The sequence below is a fragment of the Melospiza georgiana genome, chromosome 8 (genome assembly GCF_028018845.1).
Source record: "Melospiza georgiana isolate bMelGeo1 chromosome 8, bMelGeo1.pri, whole genome shotgun sequence".
In the NCBI taxonomy this organism is placed as follows: Eukaryota; Metazoa; Chordata; class Aves; order Passeriformes; family Passerellidae; genus Melospiza; species Melospiza georgiana.
The window spans coordinates 1,693,208-1,710,157 of record NC_080437.1 but is presented as its reverse complement, the minus strand read 5'-3'; the positions used below and the strand labels follow the sequence as shown (position 1 = coordinate 1,710,157).

The 16,950-nt window shown below is 46.4% G+C and overlaps 2 protein-coding genes across 6 annotated transcripts in view; one reads left to right on the top strand and one right to left on the bottom strand.

Moving 5' to 3' along the window:
• Positions 1-8,431, top strand: part of LRRTM3 (leucine rich repeat transmembrane neuronal 3) — a 78,036-nt gene extending 69,605 nt beyond the window's left edge. For 2 of the 3 annotated variants that reach the window (XM_058028690.1, XM_058028689.1), the window contains one exon: positions 5,871-8,431. In XM_058028690.1, the coding sequence (XP_057884673.1) occupies positions 5,871-6,080 (210 nt within the window). In that variant the 3' untranslated portion in view covers positions 6,081-8,431. The remainder of the gene's footprint in view (positions 1-5,870) is intronic. The other variant, XM_058028691.1, reaches the window with a different exon arrangement.
• CTNNA3 (catenin alpha 3) overlaps positions 1-16,950 on the bottom strand; it is a 411,331-nt gene that overhangs the window by 296,746 nt on the left and 97,635 nt on the right. The gene's annotated exons all lie outside the window — the stretch shown is intronic.

The window sequence follows — 16,950 nt, the reverse complement described above, 5'->3', positions numbered from 1 at the left end:
ATATCAAATTTCCCAACTGTTCACACACTGAAAAGCAAAGAACCAGCTAAAGATTGTATCAATAAAAATACTTTCCTCTTCTTAAGGGAAACTCATGACTGTGGAGTCTGAGTTGTGGTTCTGAATACTCAGAGTAGCTAACACTTCAGCTTCTGGTTCATTCAGTGTTGTTTATTCTGCTGCTGTTTTATTTCTCTGTAAACAAGCCTGATGAAAAGTAATGAGATTGCCTGTTATAGTACTTAGGGGATATGAAAATTGCCTGTTACATTAAAATAATTAGAGAAGAAAATAAGATCATATTAATCGTACTCTACAGAAGCCTACCCAAGGTATGCAAACCCATCCTTTGAGGATCACAAAAAATTCTACTTAGAGCCCACTGATGGCCAGAAAGTTCAACCATCAACCAAAACAGGAGCAATTAATAAAAATCTGTGAAGCTAACTGCAGGTGGTGCTGTAAATGAGTGGGTACCGCAGCTGGCAGTCCGCAGTGGGTGTTGCTCATTATGAAATATCCCTGATTGCCACGTGCAGCTCCTGCTCCCCACAGCACCAAGTGTGCCCTGGCTGTGGGGAAGCCCTGCTGCACCAGCAGCCCCGGGCTCTTTGGCTGAACCAGGCACCCTGATGTCCTGCTGAGCCTGGCCTTCTGAGGAACTTTGAATCACTGCTTGTTCTACTTGGTGATACAAGGGATTTGGATTTAGGGGAGACAGACCTCCCCTAAGCATGAAACGTATCTATAATATAAACTCAATTAATTTCAATGGTTTTCTCCTTAGCATTCTAGAACTTTCAGAGGAGAAGGTCAGCGCACCACTGACCACTCCCAGGGCCTCTCCACATGTGTGCATGAACAATGTGCACACAGTACCTACACATTTGGCTTAAACACACATTTTCTGAGACATCTCTACAAATTCACTTTTCAAGGGTGTCTTTTTTAATGTGCTTTTATTCATACAATTCCCTCATATTTCAAGATAATCTACTGATTGCTAAGTAGAGAATTTTAACTAAGATACGGCACGATGCTCAGGTTCTCCAAGCTGCAGCGAGCCTTACAAAGACAAAAGACAGCTCCCTCCTTCTACCTGCAGCAAAAGCTTGCTAGGCAACACTTCCATTTGAGTCCATTATTCATCCAGCATCTTAAGTAAAAGCTTTATCTGTGTTGATTCACTTTTAGTCCCACGAAGTTCAGCGCTGTTGTTTTTAAATGACACCTGGGTAATTATGCCTGCAGAGCCTATCTGATAAACATCAAATTTTGCATACAAATTAAAAACAAATGAGAAGCCTAAAAAGGTTAGTGCTCAGTTAGATATGGATCTAATTGTAATAACATTTTAGAGCTACTTTAGGATAATGTACACCTCTATTAAATATTATGAACCATATTTTAAGCAACTGAATGGATTAATCTTTGTTTAGTCATACACTCTCACACCTACTTCCTTAATTCACTTTACTACATTAGAACTTGAAGGACTGCTATTAAAAAGAAACAAAAATCCAAAACTGCAGGTTGTTCAAATTAAAAACAAAACAAAACAAAACCAAATGAAAACCCCACACAACCAAAGGAATCCACACAGACAAATTTAAAGAAAAAATACACAAGGAGACATTTACGTTGTCAGGCAGAAGAGTATTTATAACTTGTTCATTTTTCTAACATTATTAGCAAGCATAAGTGTCTAACTGAAAAAATGTAATACACACTCCTTTCAGAGTCAAGCAGGCAATTAGAGCTAATCAAGACACAAGTTGTTCTCATCTTACAAATGTCACATTCTTTGCAGGAAGGAAAGATCCTAAGTAAATACCACCCTGAACAAATTTTAGGAAAATTAACAACATGAAAGACAGAATGTCCAGCACTAGGAAACCATGGCTCATTATGTCTCAGCCTGCACCCAGTGAACTGAATCAGTCAGTGGAATACAAAACCTTTTCCTTCTGATTTCTCCTCTTCATTATCATTTTCCTAAAATTAAGAAGAAAGGGCTCAGCAGCTGTTAGCAGCTGTTCACTCTGGCATTTCAAAAACTGGTAAAGGTGACTGTCAAAATTAGTATGTGCAAATTGCTGAGAATTTTTTTCAATTCCTTCTACTTTAAGGTATCAAGTCTACACTGACATAACAAAAAAAAAAAAAAAAAGCTTTGTTTTCCCATGGAACCTATCTGTGGTTGAATGCCCTCTACACTCTCTTCCAATCCTCAGAAAACCCCACTTTACTGTTCAAGTGTCCAACATTCAAAACAAAGCTTCAGAAGTTCTGGTCTTTGTTTGTCAAGGTGATTTTTACTTTTTAACATCACCCTCCCTTTCCCAGGGAATGTGCTGCATTATAAATTACTGAAAAGTCATGTTGAACACAGCACAGGAAAGATTACTGTTCCAGATGGACTGTAATTCTAATCATGCACTTGGTAAAGATTTTTTTAGTATCAATATAAGCCTAGGGCATTCAGTCACTGAAACTACTGAAGTCTAGACACAGCAGCCACTTCAGTAAGAGATTCTTCTGTTTGTACTGGCATGGATCAATGGCTCCTCCCCTTGAGAGTGACTCAAGGGATGGTGTAAAAGACTTTAAAGGATTTCAGGTTCCTCACCTGCCCTTTGCTTCCTCACTCTGCTCTCCCTCTGCCAGGATTGTGCCCTTTGTCTGGCACAGCAGTGAAGGCTGGGCACAAAGCACGTGGTTGGATCCAGCTGCATTGTTTCTCACTGTGTGGAACCCCAAGGTAACCACAGACGAACATGTCAGAACAGAAATTGCCAAAGCCAAGCAGGACACGTGGAACATCCCACAGTTATGTAGCACAAAAAAGGCAAGAGTTCCTCAGTACTGGAAATTTGTACATCTGGACAGGTGTGCCCTTTGAAGAGAAAATACAATTCTCCCTCACCAAGAGGCCATTAACATTTGTGTGAAGAACAATTTTGCTGGTCAGTGAAAGCTATTCTTGCTGCTTATACCCTTGGTAGGTTTTTAATTACAGCCTGAACTGAGCAGAAAATGAGTTAGAGAGAAGCAGGGAAAAGCCTGAAAACATCTTTCCTTTTGCACTGAACTCCTCCTGGCACTGACAGGAAAACTGGTGGAGCTGATGCCTGTCCCTGGGACATCTCGTGCCAAAGCTCCCAGCTGCTGCTCCAACACTCCACTGCCCTTACCAGGCCCTCAGAACTGCGACTTGGAAAGGCTGAAGGGTGTAAACACCAAAGAACCACCTCAGAACTGAGAAGTCTGAAGGAAAACAGAGGCCTTAGGAGTGACTAGAGATTCCTGCAGCCCTCTCTTATCAGCACTTTCAAGGGACAGCTATTCAGCACAAAGCACTCACTGCCTTAGCGTGGTCTCCTCTCAGAGTGTATGCAAATTACCACAAAAAGTAACTTCAGGTAACTTAATTCATCCAGCTGAATGAATTCGTGGTAGGGGAGCCAGAAGGATCTGAACTCTAAATCCATGACCATCACAAATTGGCTGTAACAGATTTATCTGTTCCTGTAACAAAAGTTTCAGTATCTCCCTTGTTTCACAGCATAGCAGTTTTAAGTAAGTGCACGCTTGAAAAAGCAGACAATGAAAGAAAAGGGACAAGATGATAATCAGATAGGTATTTTCTTTCCATAACGGGCTATCAGACAGCTCTAGGGCATTCTGGAGAGAAATAAAGAGACTTGTTTAAAGACAGTTACAGGAAGAACTCAAATGCAGGGCTGCAGAGGCAGGAGACGTAAATGTAGGTACAAAATATTTTGTAAATGTAGGTACAAAACATTAGCCCTGTCCTAAGGCTCCTTAAGGAAAAAAATTCACAGAGACAAACTGATGGATGGTGAAGTACCAGGTTTGTTTTGAAGTTAATTTGAAATAACAAGACTCTTCCCATGGCCTCACATAAAGCATTACATTTTGATTTGTGTCCATAAAAGCTGTATAGTTCCCTGGGATGTATTATAAGGGCGTGCTCCTTTTTTTAATTGAAGGCAACAGCAAAACTTGAATATGAAACAGATGAAATTCTCACCTATTGACCAAATGCTGATATACCACATTCCCATGCCTGTTCTGTGTATGACACTCTCATTACTCTGTAATTCTGTACATTTTCAGAATGGCACATCACAGCTCTATCACTTCTATTTCTTCCATCCTTCAGCTCATTTTGTTTTCCTGTTTCAGTGAGGTTCATGTTCATCCCTCCTCTTCATGATCGTCTGGTTTTCAGCTCTGTTATCTTCATGGAAAATATTCCATTGCCCTATTGTAATTTCCCATCACAACACCACCCAGAACTGTGGCTGTCCCCTTATGCCTTTGTTTTCCAAGTTTTGATTCTCAGGATTCTATGGCTGAGTCTTGAAATCACCCCGAGAGGTTTGAACACCCCTTGTCCATGAAATGTAACAATATACCAAAATCCTTAGGCTGAAAATATTGCCACTAATTCCAAATACAATACATTCAGAAAAAAATGCAATTTTGTGTCTTATGAAAGGGCAGTCGAGGTCAAGCAATCAGGTAGCAAGACAGGCACAACAGCAGAAGCTTAATAAATGCTGTAAGGCCTTTGCAAGAACCTTTCCCACCTTTGCCAACTGCTGAGATATTCATCTGGAGCTACGAGCCTTCCTCCCCAGCCAGTTCACAGCTGCTGAGAAGTAAATGCACTTCTGCAGGCTAGAGAAAAAACCCATTTCCTGCAGATCCCTGTAATTGCTACAGAGACCAGAACCAAATTATCTGCCTCCTTTTTTTAAAAAGAAAAAAAAGGAGTTTTCCTTTTAGTCTGTGGTAACCTTTCAACTGCCAGCGATGATCAAAAGAACAATGAAGAAAAAAAAAATCAACATTCCAAACTGGACTACATTCTTTTCAGGACTGAACAGAATTATTTATAAAAATATTCTGGTTTGCCATACAGTTTTGTAAGTACAAACTTTTAGCTGCACTTTCTGTGTAAAGTAAGTCTAGAGTTTTACACTTCCTGACTGAAAAGACAGAGGGTTGCCAGAAGCTCCCCCTCACTGCACAGAAATGTAATATATGCAATGAAATTCAGCCTGCAGAACAGATGCCCCTTGAATAGAAACTGCAATGGGAAGGGTTCTGTACTGTAAATCTAAGGTAAGCTGGGGCATCCTGATGCTCACCTGAACCTGAACTCCAGACAATATGAAGCTCACATATCACTGGTAATTAAACACTGCAGTGGCTTTTACTCCAGAATTGCTGTCAGAGATGAGAACTACTACAATTGCTGTGATATTATTAGATTATTTATTAATTTCAAAGAACTTCAAAGGAGGTTCTTCATAACTAGAAATTTTATTGAGACACACCCCAGAAGGAATGAAAAGGGAAGGAAGGCTGCAAAGGAGCAGATACAAACAGGGGTGTTCCCTGGTTGGGTACAATGCCAGGAGGGCTGAGGTCCCCTTCCCCAAGCCCTTCAATAGCAGGAACCCTCTCACCTGTATTTCCAAGCAGACCAAAGGTATCACACTCACTGACAAATTCAAGCCACTCACTTGAAAAAGCATTTACATTTAATGTGCAATATTCCCTGTCACAGTGATTATAGCTGAGGTTAATCACATTCTAAAGATAATTTAACTTGAATCACATCTTAATCTTCTCAAACACATTCAAGCATGTACATAGCCCTGGGCTTTGAGATCCAAGGTGGTGGAGGTGAGGGTTAAAGCACCCTGGAGAAGAGCAGGGTTGGGGTGGAGAGGAGAGGGACACAGAGAGCAGCCAGCCTGGTTTTCCAACCTGCAATTCAGGCAATTTAGTCATGTCCCTTGGTAACTGCTGCTTCTGCCCTTGTTTTTGCCCAGATCCCACTGTCCATGAACATGTCAACGTTCCTGGCCTACGAGCAGCCCACGCTGAGCTACTGCGGGGTGCACCACGAGCTGCTGGCCCACCAGCCCTACGAGGGCAGCAGGCAGGAGGAGCCCATGGACACGGGGCTGGAGGCGGAGCTGGACCTGAGCACCATCACCACGGCAGCACGGAGCCGGGAGCAGGGGCAGCCGCTGCCCTAGGGAACCCTGGAGCAGGGAACAGGGACAGCAGCTGCCCTAGGGAACCCTGGAGCCGGGAACAGGGGCAGCAGCTGCCCTAGGGAACCCTGGAGCCCCTAGGGAACCCTGGAGCCCCTAGGGAATCCTGGAGCAGGGAACAGGGGCAGCAGCTGCCCTAGGGAACCCTGGAGCCCCATGGGAACCCTGGAGCAGGGAACAGGGCCAGCAGCTGCCCTAGGGAACCCTGGAGCCTCTAGGGAACCCTGGAGCCCCAAGGGAACCCTGGAGCAGGGAGCAGGGGCAGCAGCTGCCCTAGGGAACCCTGGAGCCCCATGGGAACCCTGGAGCAGGGAACAAGGACAGCAGCTGCCCTAAGGAACCCTGGAGCAGGGAGAATGGACAGCAGCTGCCCTAGGGAACCCTGGAGCCCCTAGGGAATCCTGGAGCCTCTAGGGAATCCTGGAGCAGGGAACAAGGACAGCAGCTGCCCTAGGGAACCCTGGAGCCCCATGGGAACCCTGGAGCCCCTAGGGAATCCTGGAGCAAGGACAGCAGCTGCCCTAGGGAACCCTGGAGCCCCATGGGAATCCTGGAGCAGGGGCTGCATCCAAACCCTGGGGGAAGCTATGGACACCAGTGAGCAGGCAGTTCTGTGGAGTGTAGGATCCCTGTGCAAATTAAAAGTCAATCACAAAGATTAATTGTTTCCAGTCTACAATTTGTAATTAGTTCAGTTGTGCAGTATTTTTTTGACTTCAGAGTATGACCCTCGAAAGTGAATCTTTTTCAAAACTCATCCTACCTACCTGTATAAACTGTACAGATGTAATGTATTTTTCATATTGTAAAGTTTCAATTACCAAGAACAACTGGTATGTACAGTGCCATAATTTAATTACATCTTACTTTACAAGCTTCAGTTTCTAAAGCTTCAAATTAACAAAAGTTACTCCTTGTGTTATTAAGTTACTCTGTTTTGTAGGGATCATTTTGTTACTGCTTTTGTGCCCAGAAAACTTTAATCTAAAATTCTGTCCTTTGCAGAATATGCACCATTTTTACTGTGTTTAATGTGTAGAATTTTATCTACTGGTTCCAGAGGGAGGGTTTAACTATTCAAACTTCTAAGAAATTCCTGAAATATATATATATATATTTCCTAGAAATGAAAACTAAAAAAAAAATTAATTCTTCTCAAACTTACCTGTTGCCTTGAAATACAGCCTGGTTTTTAACAACAAAGCTTGGTTATGCAACTGGTAGTCAAGGCTGATGATATTTTATTAAGTCTCACTGTTCTGCAACGACAGGAGACTTCAACAGGCAGCTACAAAATCTGCTGTGAGAGCCTGCCAAATCAGGCATTTGTATTTCTGCTTAAAGACAAAGGGGTCCAAAACTACTTCTGTCACAGGCAGCTGCTGACAGAAGTGGCAACAGAAACAAATCCTTATACTACTCCTAGAATGTAAAATGTCACTCAAAAGAAACATCCACTTGCTGAAAAATCTAGTAATTTGGAAAAAATGCTAAAAGTTTACAGTCCTTTAACATTATGATAAAGCAAACAAAGAAAAAGCCCAAAACCTTTAAAGAAAAAAAAATAATGTAGTATTAAGTCTTTAACAATTACTACATTGCTTATTTGTCTGTCATTTAATATCTGGACTGAAGCATTCTTATACCCCATTCTTTTGTTTTAAATCTTCAAGACTTCTCAACACTGTATGTGAGTAACTTTTTATACCACTACACACTACCCTGTAATCATAAAAGATTACAGAAATTAGGAAGACATTATATCATGCTGACTCTGTGAAAAACAAAATGGGAACACAAGCCTTCCAAAATATAGGAAAAAAAAGTTTCATATGGTGAAGCAACTTTTTTATAATAAAGAGAAATTATATAACCTCAAATCTATTTTTCTGGATCTTTATCCTACCATATTTTCATGTAGTTTCAAAGCAGAAGATTGAATTTTAAAATTACAGGGCAACTGTTTGTACAAAACAAGGTGTATAGAAGGAAAATCAGCTTCAAAAATCGGTAACAAATCAATCTGCATTCAGTACCTGTTAAGTGGAAACAAAGTGTCAAAAGCAAATACATTGTACTGCTTATTTATTAGCACTTCAATTTTGTAACATATTTTGCATAAATTATTTCCTCTTCAAAACATTAATTGTCTTTTTAAGACATCTCTTACACCTGCACCCTCCAGCTCTGTATTTCCTCACTACACTGGTTCTTGAGTCTGTTACACTGGTTCTGGAATGTGTCACCTTCCCCAGTGCTGGAATTTTCCTACACAGGAGTCTGAAAACCCATTTTGCTCATTGCCCACGGGTGACCAACACCCAGGAGTCACTGTGGAGCTGTGAGTGACTGGGGGCTGCTCAGGCTGCAGGAAGGAATGACCTGAATCCCTCCAGGGCTGCTTTGAGGTGCAGTGTTGTGGCATTCTGGCCACTGGAGCAGGCCTGGGCTGGAAGGAGCAAACACCACCCTCCCAAAAGGTGCTTCCAGTTGTTCTGCTCTGTCCTCCCTCCTGTGTGCTTGGATCCTGGAGCATTGCAGTGTGTGAACAAGGGCCTGGCACCAAGGGAGCTGCTCCCAGTGCCCAAATGTGTTCAAAGGTTGCAGCCCCAGCACTGGGCAGTGGCCAGCTCAGACTGGGGAGCATGAGAAAAGATTCTCTCATGCAGAGACACAAGGAGGTTTGGATGTGTGCTGAAAGAGGAACAGCTGGGCAGACATTCACATACACACCAACATTTCCCCTTTTCCTCAGTCATGAATCAAAGGCTCCCAGTTCCAGATGCCACGGGACAAATGGCAGGAGCAGAGTCACAGAATCAGCCCCTGACAGGTTCCTCACACTCTCCCAATCACGTCCCAGGCATCTGAATCACCAGGCTCTGTGTTACCCCAGAATGGCAGTGCTCTGCAAGATGGATTGTTGCATGGCTTTGCAAGGGTTCCTCAGGGTGAGAGAGACAGACGAGAATCTTGACTCCATGATCAGAAGGCTGGATTTATTAATTTATGATATATATGTTACATTATGACTATGCTAATAGGAATAGAGAGAAAAGTTCAGAAGCTGCTAAGCTAAGAATAGAATAGGAATGAACAACAACAGAGCTCTTTCTGATCTGTCCCAGAGAAAGCTTGGTCTTTGGTTGGCCCTTAATTGTAAACATCCAACATGGGCCAATCCCAGGTGCACCTCTTGCATTCCACAGCAGCAGAGAACCATTGTTTACTTTGTTTACATTCTCCTTCTGGGGCCTCAGCTTCCCAGAAGGGAAAATCCCAAAGAAAGGATTTTCCACAAAAGATGTCTGTGACAATGGATGCAGCACCCAGGGCCCAGAGCAGCAGGGGATGTGTGCCCACCCCAGTCCCAGACTGCTAGCACATATTCAATGGATACCCTTTTTTGACATGGACTACACCAGCCTGAAACTTGTTATTCTCAGGAAGACAGATGTCTCCAAGAAAGCTAGGTGGCAGGTAGGTACCTTCTCTAAAGGATCCTCATGATGAAAAAACCCAGGTTAGGCTAGCCCAGAAAAGGCCCAGTCCTGAATCCTGACCTCAGCCTGGGTACCCCTGCTTGCCACCAGATTGCTGCCAGCTGGGCTCTGATCCTGGCTGCACACCAGGAAATGCTTCTGTTCCATGGATAAAACACAACAGCCTCCCCAATAAAGCCCCAGGCTCCCAGCTAAGGTAGCAAGAAGAAAGGAGTCTGTGGGTTCAAGTATTCACCAAGAGGGGGTCACTCCCATGTACCATTTCCCTGTGCAGCAAGAGCCACACACCAGGAACAGAGGGAGCCAAGGCATCCACCCGTCTCACTTAGTGACACCCCCAGAACCAGGCAGCTCCTTTCACCAAGAAAACGCTGGGGGAAGTCATTAAACCTGCAAAATACAGACTGAGAGACAATATAACCTCTAGCAGTGAAAAACCCCAGACAATGTTAAAAATAAACCGGGCTGCAAGCAACAGTTCCCAGCAGCATCCATCAGTGGCTCACGCTGGGGCAGCAATGCACAGGGCTGGAACACCCAGCAGCAAAGCAAGCCCAAGCAGCTGGATGGAGCTCCTCCCTAGGGAAGGGCTGGATAAAAACAATAATGACTCATTTGACAAATTCCTGCATGTATCTCAAGACTGTAAAAAAAAAAAAAAAACACCATCTATACAAGAAAGCAAATGACTGCTTCAATTAAAAAGGTATGAAAATTTGCAGTACAAACTACTCTCAAGGGATCTGAGAGCTACCACTAACATAAAAGTCCCCAAAACATACACAGTTTTCAGACATACATCCTAAGTATCAGACTTCTTTTGGCAGCACACAACCAATGGAAAATGCCAGCCTCAAAAGCTGTGTACTAGGCTTGCTCTACTCAGAGTCTCTCCCTTTCTCTCTCTCTCAAGGCATGCTTTATCTGTCATTATTTCCTATCCTCAGACAGGACCTGAGAATAGAAATTGTGCAAAAACGGTAACATGAAGACTAAAAAAACCAAAATACAAGTGCAAGGGCAACACTATGACCTATGAAATAAGCCAGGATGCCAGTGTCACTGAACCGCAATAAATTCTTGATTTTGCTACACTAGCAATGAAAGCCCTCAAAGATGGTGAATGCTAATTAATGATAGGATCATTTACAGTGTCACAGACAAGCAACTGGATTCAGTTCCCATACTTCACAGCAGATGTTCCTTAAATTCCTCAAAGAAAGTCTAACATTTGAGTGAATCAATAGCTCTATTATAAAATAACAAAGCCCGGTTCCATTTTATTGTTCTACCTAATTACAGAACCTGATTAATTTCAGTTGTAAAGTTTCAGAATAAGGTGAACATAATCAGAGTTCATGATTAATGTTATTCTAATGAACCCCCAAGAAATTAACATTTCACCACCGGAACTTTGCCAAGAATCTTTGCGTAAGCTGCAGTGCAGTGTGTGCAAGTGTGAAAATCCCACATGGCACAGAGCTTCCATCCTCGCTGCTCACCATCAATCAGGGATGTAAATGAGCTCTGCCTGTTAATGGCAGCCTCAGAGGGGCTCGGTGACACAGCTCTCAGCCCAGCCCTCTGCCAGCCAAGCTCCACGCATCCCTGACACTCAGAGTACACAAATGAGCATTCATCAGTGCTGCATTAACACAGCATTGGTTTGGATAACAGTAACGTGTGATGATTGCCTTATTAATTGCCTTAAGTCAGCTGACAGGAACAGGATGGATGGTCTCCCAACAAACAGCACAAGAATTCAGTGTGCAGTTATACAAGAGTGTTTCTTCCAGCTTTCATAGAGAGTATTTCCCACTCTGTATTCCCTAAGAAACACTTCTAAGGTGGCTGCATTTCAGCATTGGTTCCATCTACAATCTAATCATAAAGTGAGTGCTTCAATGAAACATCTTTCAAAGCCCAGTCATTTACACATTCTTATACACTAATTCTGTGTTTCTTGGAGAACAAAACCTCATCAACTTTTGCTGAGAATACTCATTAAAAGAAAATGATGTGTCTCTGCAGCACTGTGCACTTCAATAATTTCAGTAGTTTTATACAAGAGTGTGTCATAAATGAGGCAAGGAAAGCCATTAACTGAACAATTCATATTGAACAGTTTGTTGTAATTTATGCTTTCAAAAGAAATAATGAAAGTTATTTATTTTTCTAGTAATAATGATGCACCTCCCTTTTACGTCTTGCTGTTGGTAACTTTATTTTTAAAGAACCTGTAAACTTGCACAATTAGTCCAGCCTCCACTGCCCAAAAGCCTTATTCTCATTGTCAGGAAAGGAAAAAATATAGCTATCAATGGTGTATCTGAATATGCAAATAGGATTCATGAAAAAGATGTATTTTTGTCTCCTGCTTCAGCATTACCTAGACAGTTCATACTTCTCTCTGCCCTCTGCAGTCCAGCTCTTTCTCCAAAGTCCAGCTGTCACAACTGAGGGAGGCAGCAGTAACACAGAACGATTCAGACTGAGGTCCTGGAGGGAAATGCCTCTCAGGTATCACCTCCAGGGCTGAGCAGCTTTGCTGCCAACCAAGCACATGCTGAAGCTTCTCTCACTGCTTTTCCTCATCGCTACCTCTTGCAAATATAGAGTCATAGATATAATAATGCTAGAATATGCTAATAAAAATCAACCCTTTTTTTTGTTCATTCTCCCACTGCACAAGGTGATGTAAAGGTTTGGGGGTTTATAACCTTTTTGCACGCTAAAGCTGTGAAGAGATATGGTTAACGACTGTCAGTGTGAGCTGCACTAACCCCACCTTCACCAAGTGAACATAATAGAAACTTTTCAAGTTTCTGCAAAGAACGAACACATTGCCCTGCCCATCTCAAAGCAAAAACTGTACAGGTGTGTCCCGTTCCACGGAGCCAGAGCTGGGGAGGATTCTTTTGACAGATTTATCGGACATAAATAAAGTGCATATGCGGCAATATTGTATCTGAGAAGCGTTTCTTGTTGGGAAAAAGGTGAGTGTTCCTACTGAAGGGGGAAAGGACAAGGCACAGAGAGAGGGGGAAAGGAACAGAAGACAGGGACAGCGCTATCACAAGAACCCCGGCGCTCTGTCAGCATCAGCTTAGCAGGTGGAGTGGGGAAAATGCCCGTGAGTCACAGAGGGACAGGCGGGGACAGGCGGCCAGGCCCGGGACACACAGCGGAGCGCGAGGCCGCGGCGGTCAGGAGCCGTCCCGCAGGAGCGGGGAGCGGGCAGGGAGCGGGGCAGGGAGCGGGCAGGGAGCGGGCAGGAAGCGGGCAGGGAGCGGGAGCGGGCAGGGAGCGGGAGCGGGGCAGGGAGCGGGCAGGGAGCGGGAGGGGGGCAGGGAGCGGGGCAGGGAGCGGGGCAGGGAGCGGGAGCGGGGCAGGGAGCGGGCAGGGAGCGGGCAGGGAGCGGGGCGGGCAGGGAGCGGGGCAGGGAGCGGGAGCGGGGCAGGGAGCGGGAGCGATGCAGGGAGCGGGAGCGGGGCAGGGAGCGGGAGCGGGGCAGGGAGCGGGAGCGATGCAGGGAGCGGGGCAGGGAGCGGGAGCGGGGCAGGGAGCGGGGCCGGGAGCGGGGCAGGGAGCGGGCAGGGAGCGGGGCAGGGAGCGGGAGCGGGGCAGGGAGCGGGCAGGGAGCGGGGCCGGGAGCGGGGCAGGGAGCGGGAGCGGGCAGGGAGCGGGCGGGGAGCGGGCAGGGAGCGGGGCAGGGAGCGGGAGCGGGGCAGGGAGCGGGCAGGGAGCGGGAGCGGGGCAGGGAGCGGGGCAGGGAGCGGGGCAGGGAGCGGGGCAGGGAGCGGGAGCGGGGCAGGGAGCGGGCAGGGAGCGGGGCAGGGAGCGGGAGCGGGGCAGGGAGCGGGCAGGGAGCGGGGCAGGGAGCGGGAGCGGGGCAGGGAGCGGGCAGGGAGCGGGAGCGGGCAGGGAGCGGGGCAGGGAGCGGGGCAGGGAGCGGGCAGGGAGCGGGCAGGGAGCGGGAGCGGGGCAGGGAGCGGGGCAGGGAGCGGGGCAGGGAGCGGGCAGGGAGCGGGCAGGGAGCGGGAGCGGGGCAGGGAGCGGGAGCGGGGCAGGGAGCGGGCAGGGAGCGGGCAGGGAGCGGGGCAGGGAGCGGGAGCGGGGCAGGGAGCGGGGCCGGGAGCGGGGCAGGGAGCGGGCAGGGAGCGGGCAGGGAGCGGGGCAGAGAGCGGGGCAGGGAGCGGGAGCGGGCAGGGAGCGGGCAGGGAGCGGGCAGGGAGCGGGAGCGGGGCAGGGAGCGGGAGCGGGGCAGGGAGCGGGCAGGGAGCGGGCAGGGAGCGGGGCAGGGAGCGGGAGCGGGGCAGGGAGCGGGGCCGGGAGCGGGGCAGGGAGCGGGCAGGGAGCGGGGCAGGGAGCGGGGCAGAGAGCGGGGCAGGGAGCGGGAGCGGGCAGGGAGCGGGCAGGGAGCGGGCAGGGAGCGGGCAGGGAGCGGGGCAGGGAGCGGGAGCGGGCAGGGAGCGGGAGCGGGCAGGGAGCGGGGCAGGGAGCGGGGCAGGGAGCGGGCAGGGAGCGGGCAGGGAGCGGGAGCGGGGCAGGGAGCGGGGCAGGGAGCGGGCAGGGAGCGGGCAGGGAGCGGGCAGGGAGCGGGAGCGGGGCAGGGAGCGGGGCAGGGAGCGGGGCAGGGAGCGGGCAGGGAGCGGGCAGGGAGCGGGAGCGGGGCAGGGAGCGGGAGCGGGGCAGGGAGCGGGCAGGGAGCGGGCAGGGAGCGGGAGCGGGGCAGGGAGCGGGCAGGGAGCGGGAGCACGGCAGGAAGAAGAGCGGAGCCCTCAGGCGAGCCCCCGGTCCCTCAGGATCCGCAGTGCCGCGGATCGCGGGTTCCATGCGCTGAGGCTCCTCCGCAGGGGCAGCTCCCGGACACCCGCCCCGCCAGCCTCGGTGTGTGTGTGTGTGTGTGTGTAGGTCTCTGTGTGTGTGAGCACTCACAGCCCGACCCCGGAGCTCTCTCTGCCCCGCCGTGCCCTGTGAAGCCTCTCCCGGGACAGGGATGCCAGCACAGCCTGTTCAGGTTCTGTGCAGAACCTTCCACCTCACGTGTAACATACACTGAGGCATAAATAAAAACTAGATGGTCTCTCTCAAGGTGCTCCTCTAACTTCTTAAAAGCCCTGCAGTCTCTGGGGAACACAGCAACCTGAGTGGGAATAACCATGTTTGATAAAATTTGCTTTGGAATCCTGTCTCCTGCCTGGCTTAAATAGCTGCTTCAATGCTCCCTTCTCCCCGAAACGTTCTTCCATTGCTTTATTTCCTTGAATCCACAGTCACTGAAGACCCCTGGATCCCAAAGGGGCAGAAGAGCAGAGCCCATCTGGTGGCTCAGGGGTGAGGAGCTGCCCCTGCACTCATCCACTCCTTCCTTCCCCACCTGCATCCTGAGGCCCTGCCTTTGCTTTAGCAAAGAAATTAAAATACCCACCGAAATAAAGACATTAATTCAGATAATTTATACTGCTAAATTACACTCTAAGATTCCTTCCTGTAATATGCAAGCATCTTGCCATAAGATGTAAGTCTTGTTTGGTGTTGTTTGGTTTTCTTTTCGCTTCCCAGAAATAAGACTAATGACCTGTTTTTTGAGAGTTTGTGCGTAAGTTTTTCTTTTACAAAATACAGAGGGAGGGGAATTTATGCAGGGGTATTGTTAATGCCACAGAAATACAACAGTTACCAAAAAAAAGACTCACACTGCTACCTAAAATTTGAAGATTCAAATGCAAAATAATTCAGCATTACTCCAGAGAGAGGATGTAAAGAAAGGAGCTATAAATGCAACTAACTTACGCTTCAGGAATGAAAAAAAATGTATTTTCAAAATTTATAGGGACCTTGAGAAGATATTTAAGGTTGGTTTTTAAAAGGAGGTACAGGCTAATAAGGCACAACATAAAACAGAAGATGAGAAGAATTAAATTTAAGTCTGGACTGGATATACACAGGCAAACCATTAGAGAATGGGATCTGCCTTTCTGAATGTGAAAACCATTTCCATTTTCTTTAGTTCCAAGTATCTCCTGTACATGGCAGTAATCAGCAGCATCGTATCTGAATGCAAATCAGAAACAGGGATTAAAAAGTTGGCCTTACAAACATGAACTAAAAGTAAATGACCCGGAAAAAAAGAAGACAGACCCAGATCTGCAAAACTCCTCAGGGAGGTTCTAACAGACCTATACTAGACCCTCAATCAAGTGCTTTTATGTCAAAAATAACATTGCTACTGGCCTCTTTCACCTAGGAGGACTTCAGAAAAACCAAGGGAAGTGGAAAAGTAAATCAAAGGCAGAACTATTAATAAATAACAACATGGGTAAAGACACCAAAGTACTACCCACATGAATATTAATTCAATTAGATGTAAAGACAAACAATTGATGTTGTCCCTTCAGCCTGAATACTTCCTTCTGTCTGGACATCTCAAGGTGGATCCATTCTTTTCCTTCTGTCTAAGAGAGCTTTCAATTCGCAGCAAAAACTTGCAAAAAAATTAAGGTTTAAAAAATGGATTTTTTGCCTCCAGTAAAAACACACCAAACTCCATAAAATATTCTGCTCCCAAAATTTTTATAAAAATAAGAGCTTTGCAATCAGATATATATGATTTAAGGATAATGAAGCAGGTTTTATGGGCTGCAGAATATTATAAATCTTTTCTGATTTATTTCAGGGTAGAGGGAAAAGGGGAACTGTTGAAGGAAAAGATGATAGATCACATCTGCCTCTGGGTAATAAGGCTTCCTATAAGAAGAAATGGCATACTCTGAATAATTACATGCAGTCTGAGGCCAAAAGAGACAGAGTCTAGTCCTGGTCAGAAATTTCAGCTGCCACAAAATACTTGCAAAAAATGTGTGAGGAAAATATGATGAATTCTCACTGGTTATCAACCGTTTTTCTTTTGCTAATTTGCTCAGCTTCAACACTAGGTCAAACCATAATTTCACCTCTCTGCTTTGCAGAAATTCTTCCCTTTTGCATCATAAATGTCAGCAGAAACATCAAAACCACAGCACCACTCAAAGAAAGAAAAACAGGGGAGATATAACCAGGACTGTATTTCAACAAAAAATACCAAGCATATTTTTCTAATGAAGTTTGTAAGACACTACAATAAACCAGAGTGTCAGGCAACATAGGCAAAACCAAAAAAGAACAGCATGAAATATTCAATACAGACCAGAGGCTTTTAAAAAAGTAGTAAGAGCCCCAAGAGCTGAGCTTAATCCTTCAAACTAGGTGATGCTCTGGCTCCATCAAAGCCAGCTCCACCACTGGCTTTGGAGGCTTTGATGCTTTCAAGCATTGGGTTTTTGCATTTGTACAGGAGATAATCAGGA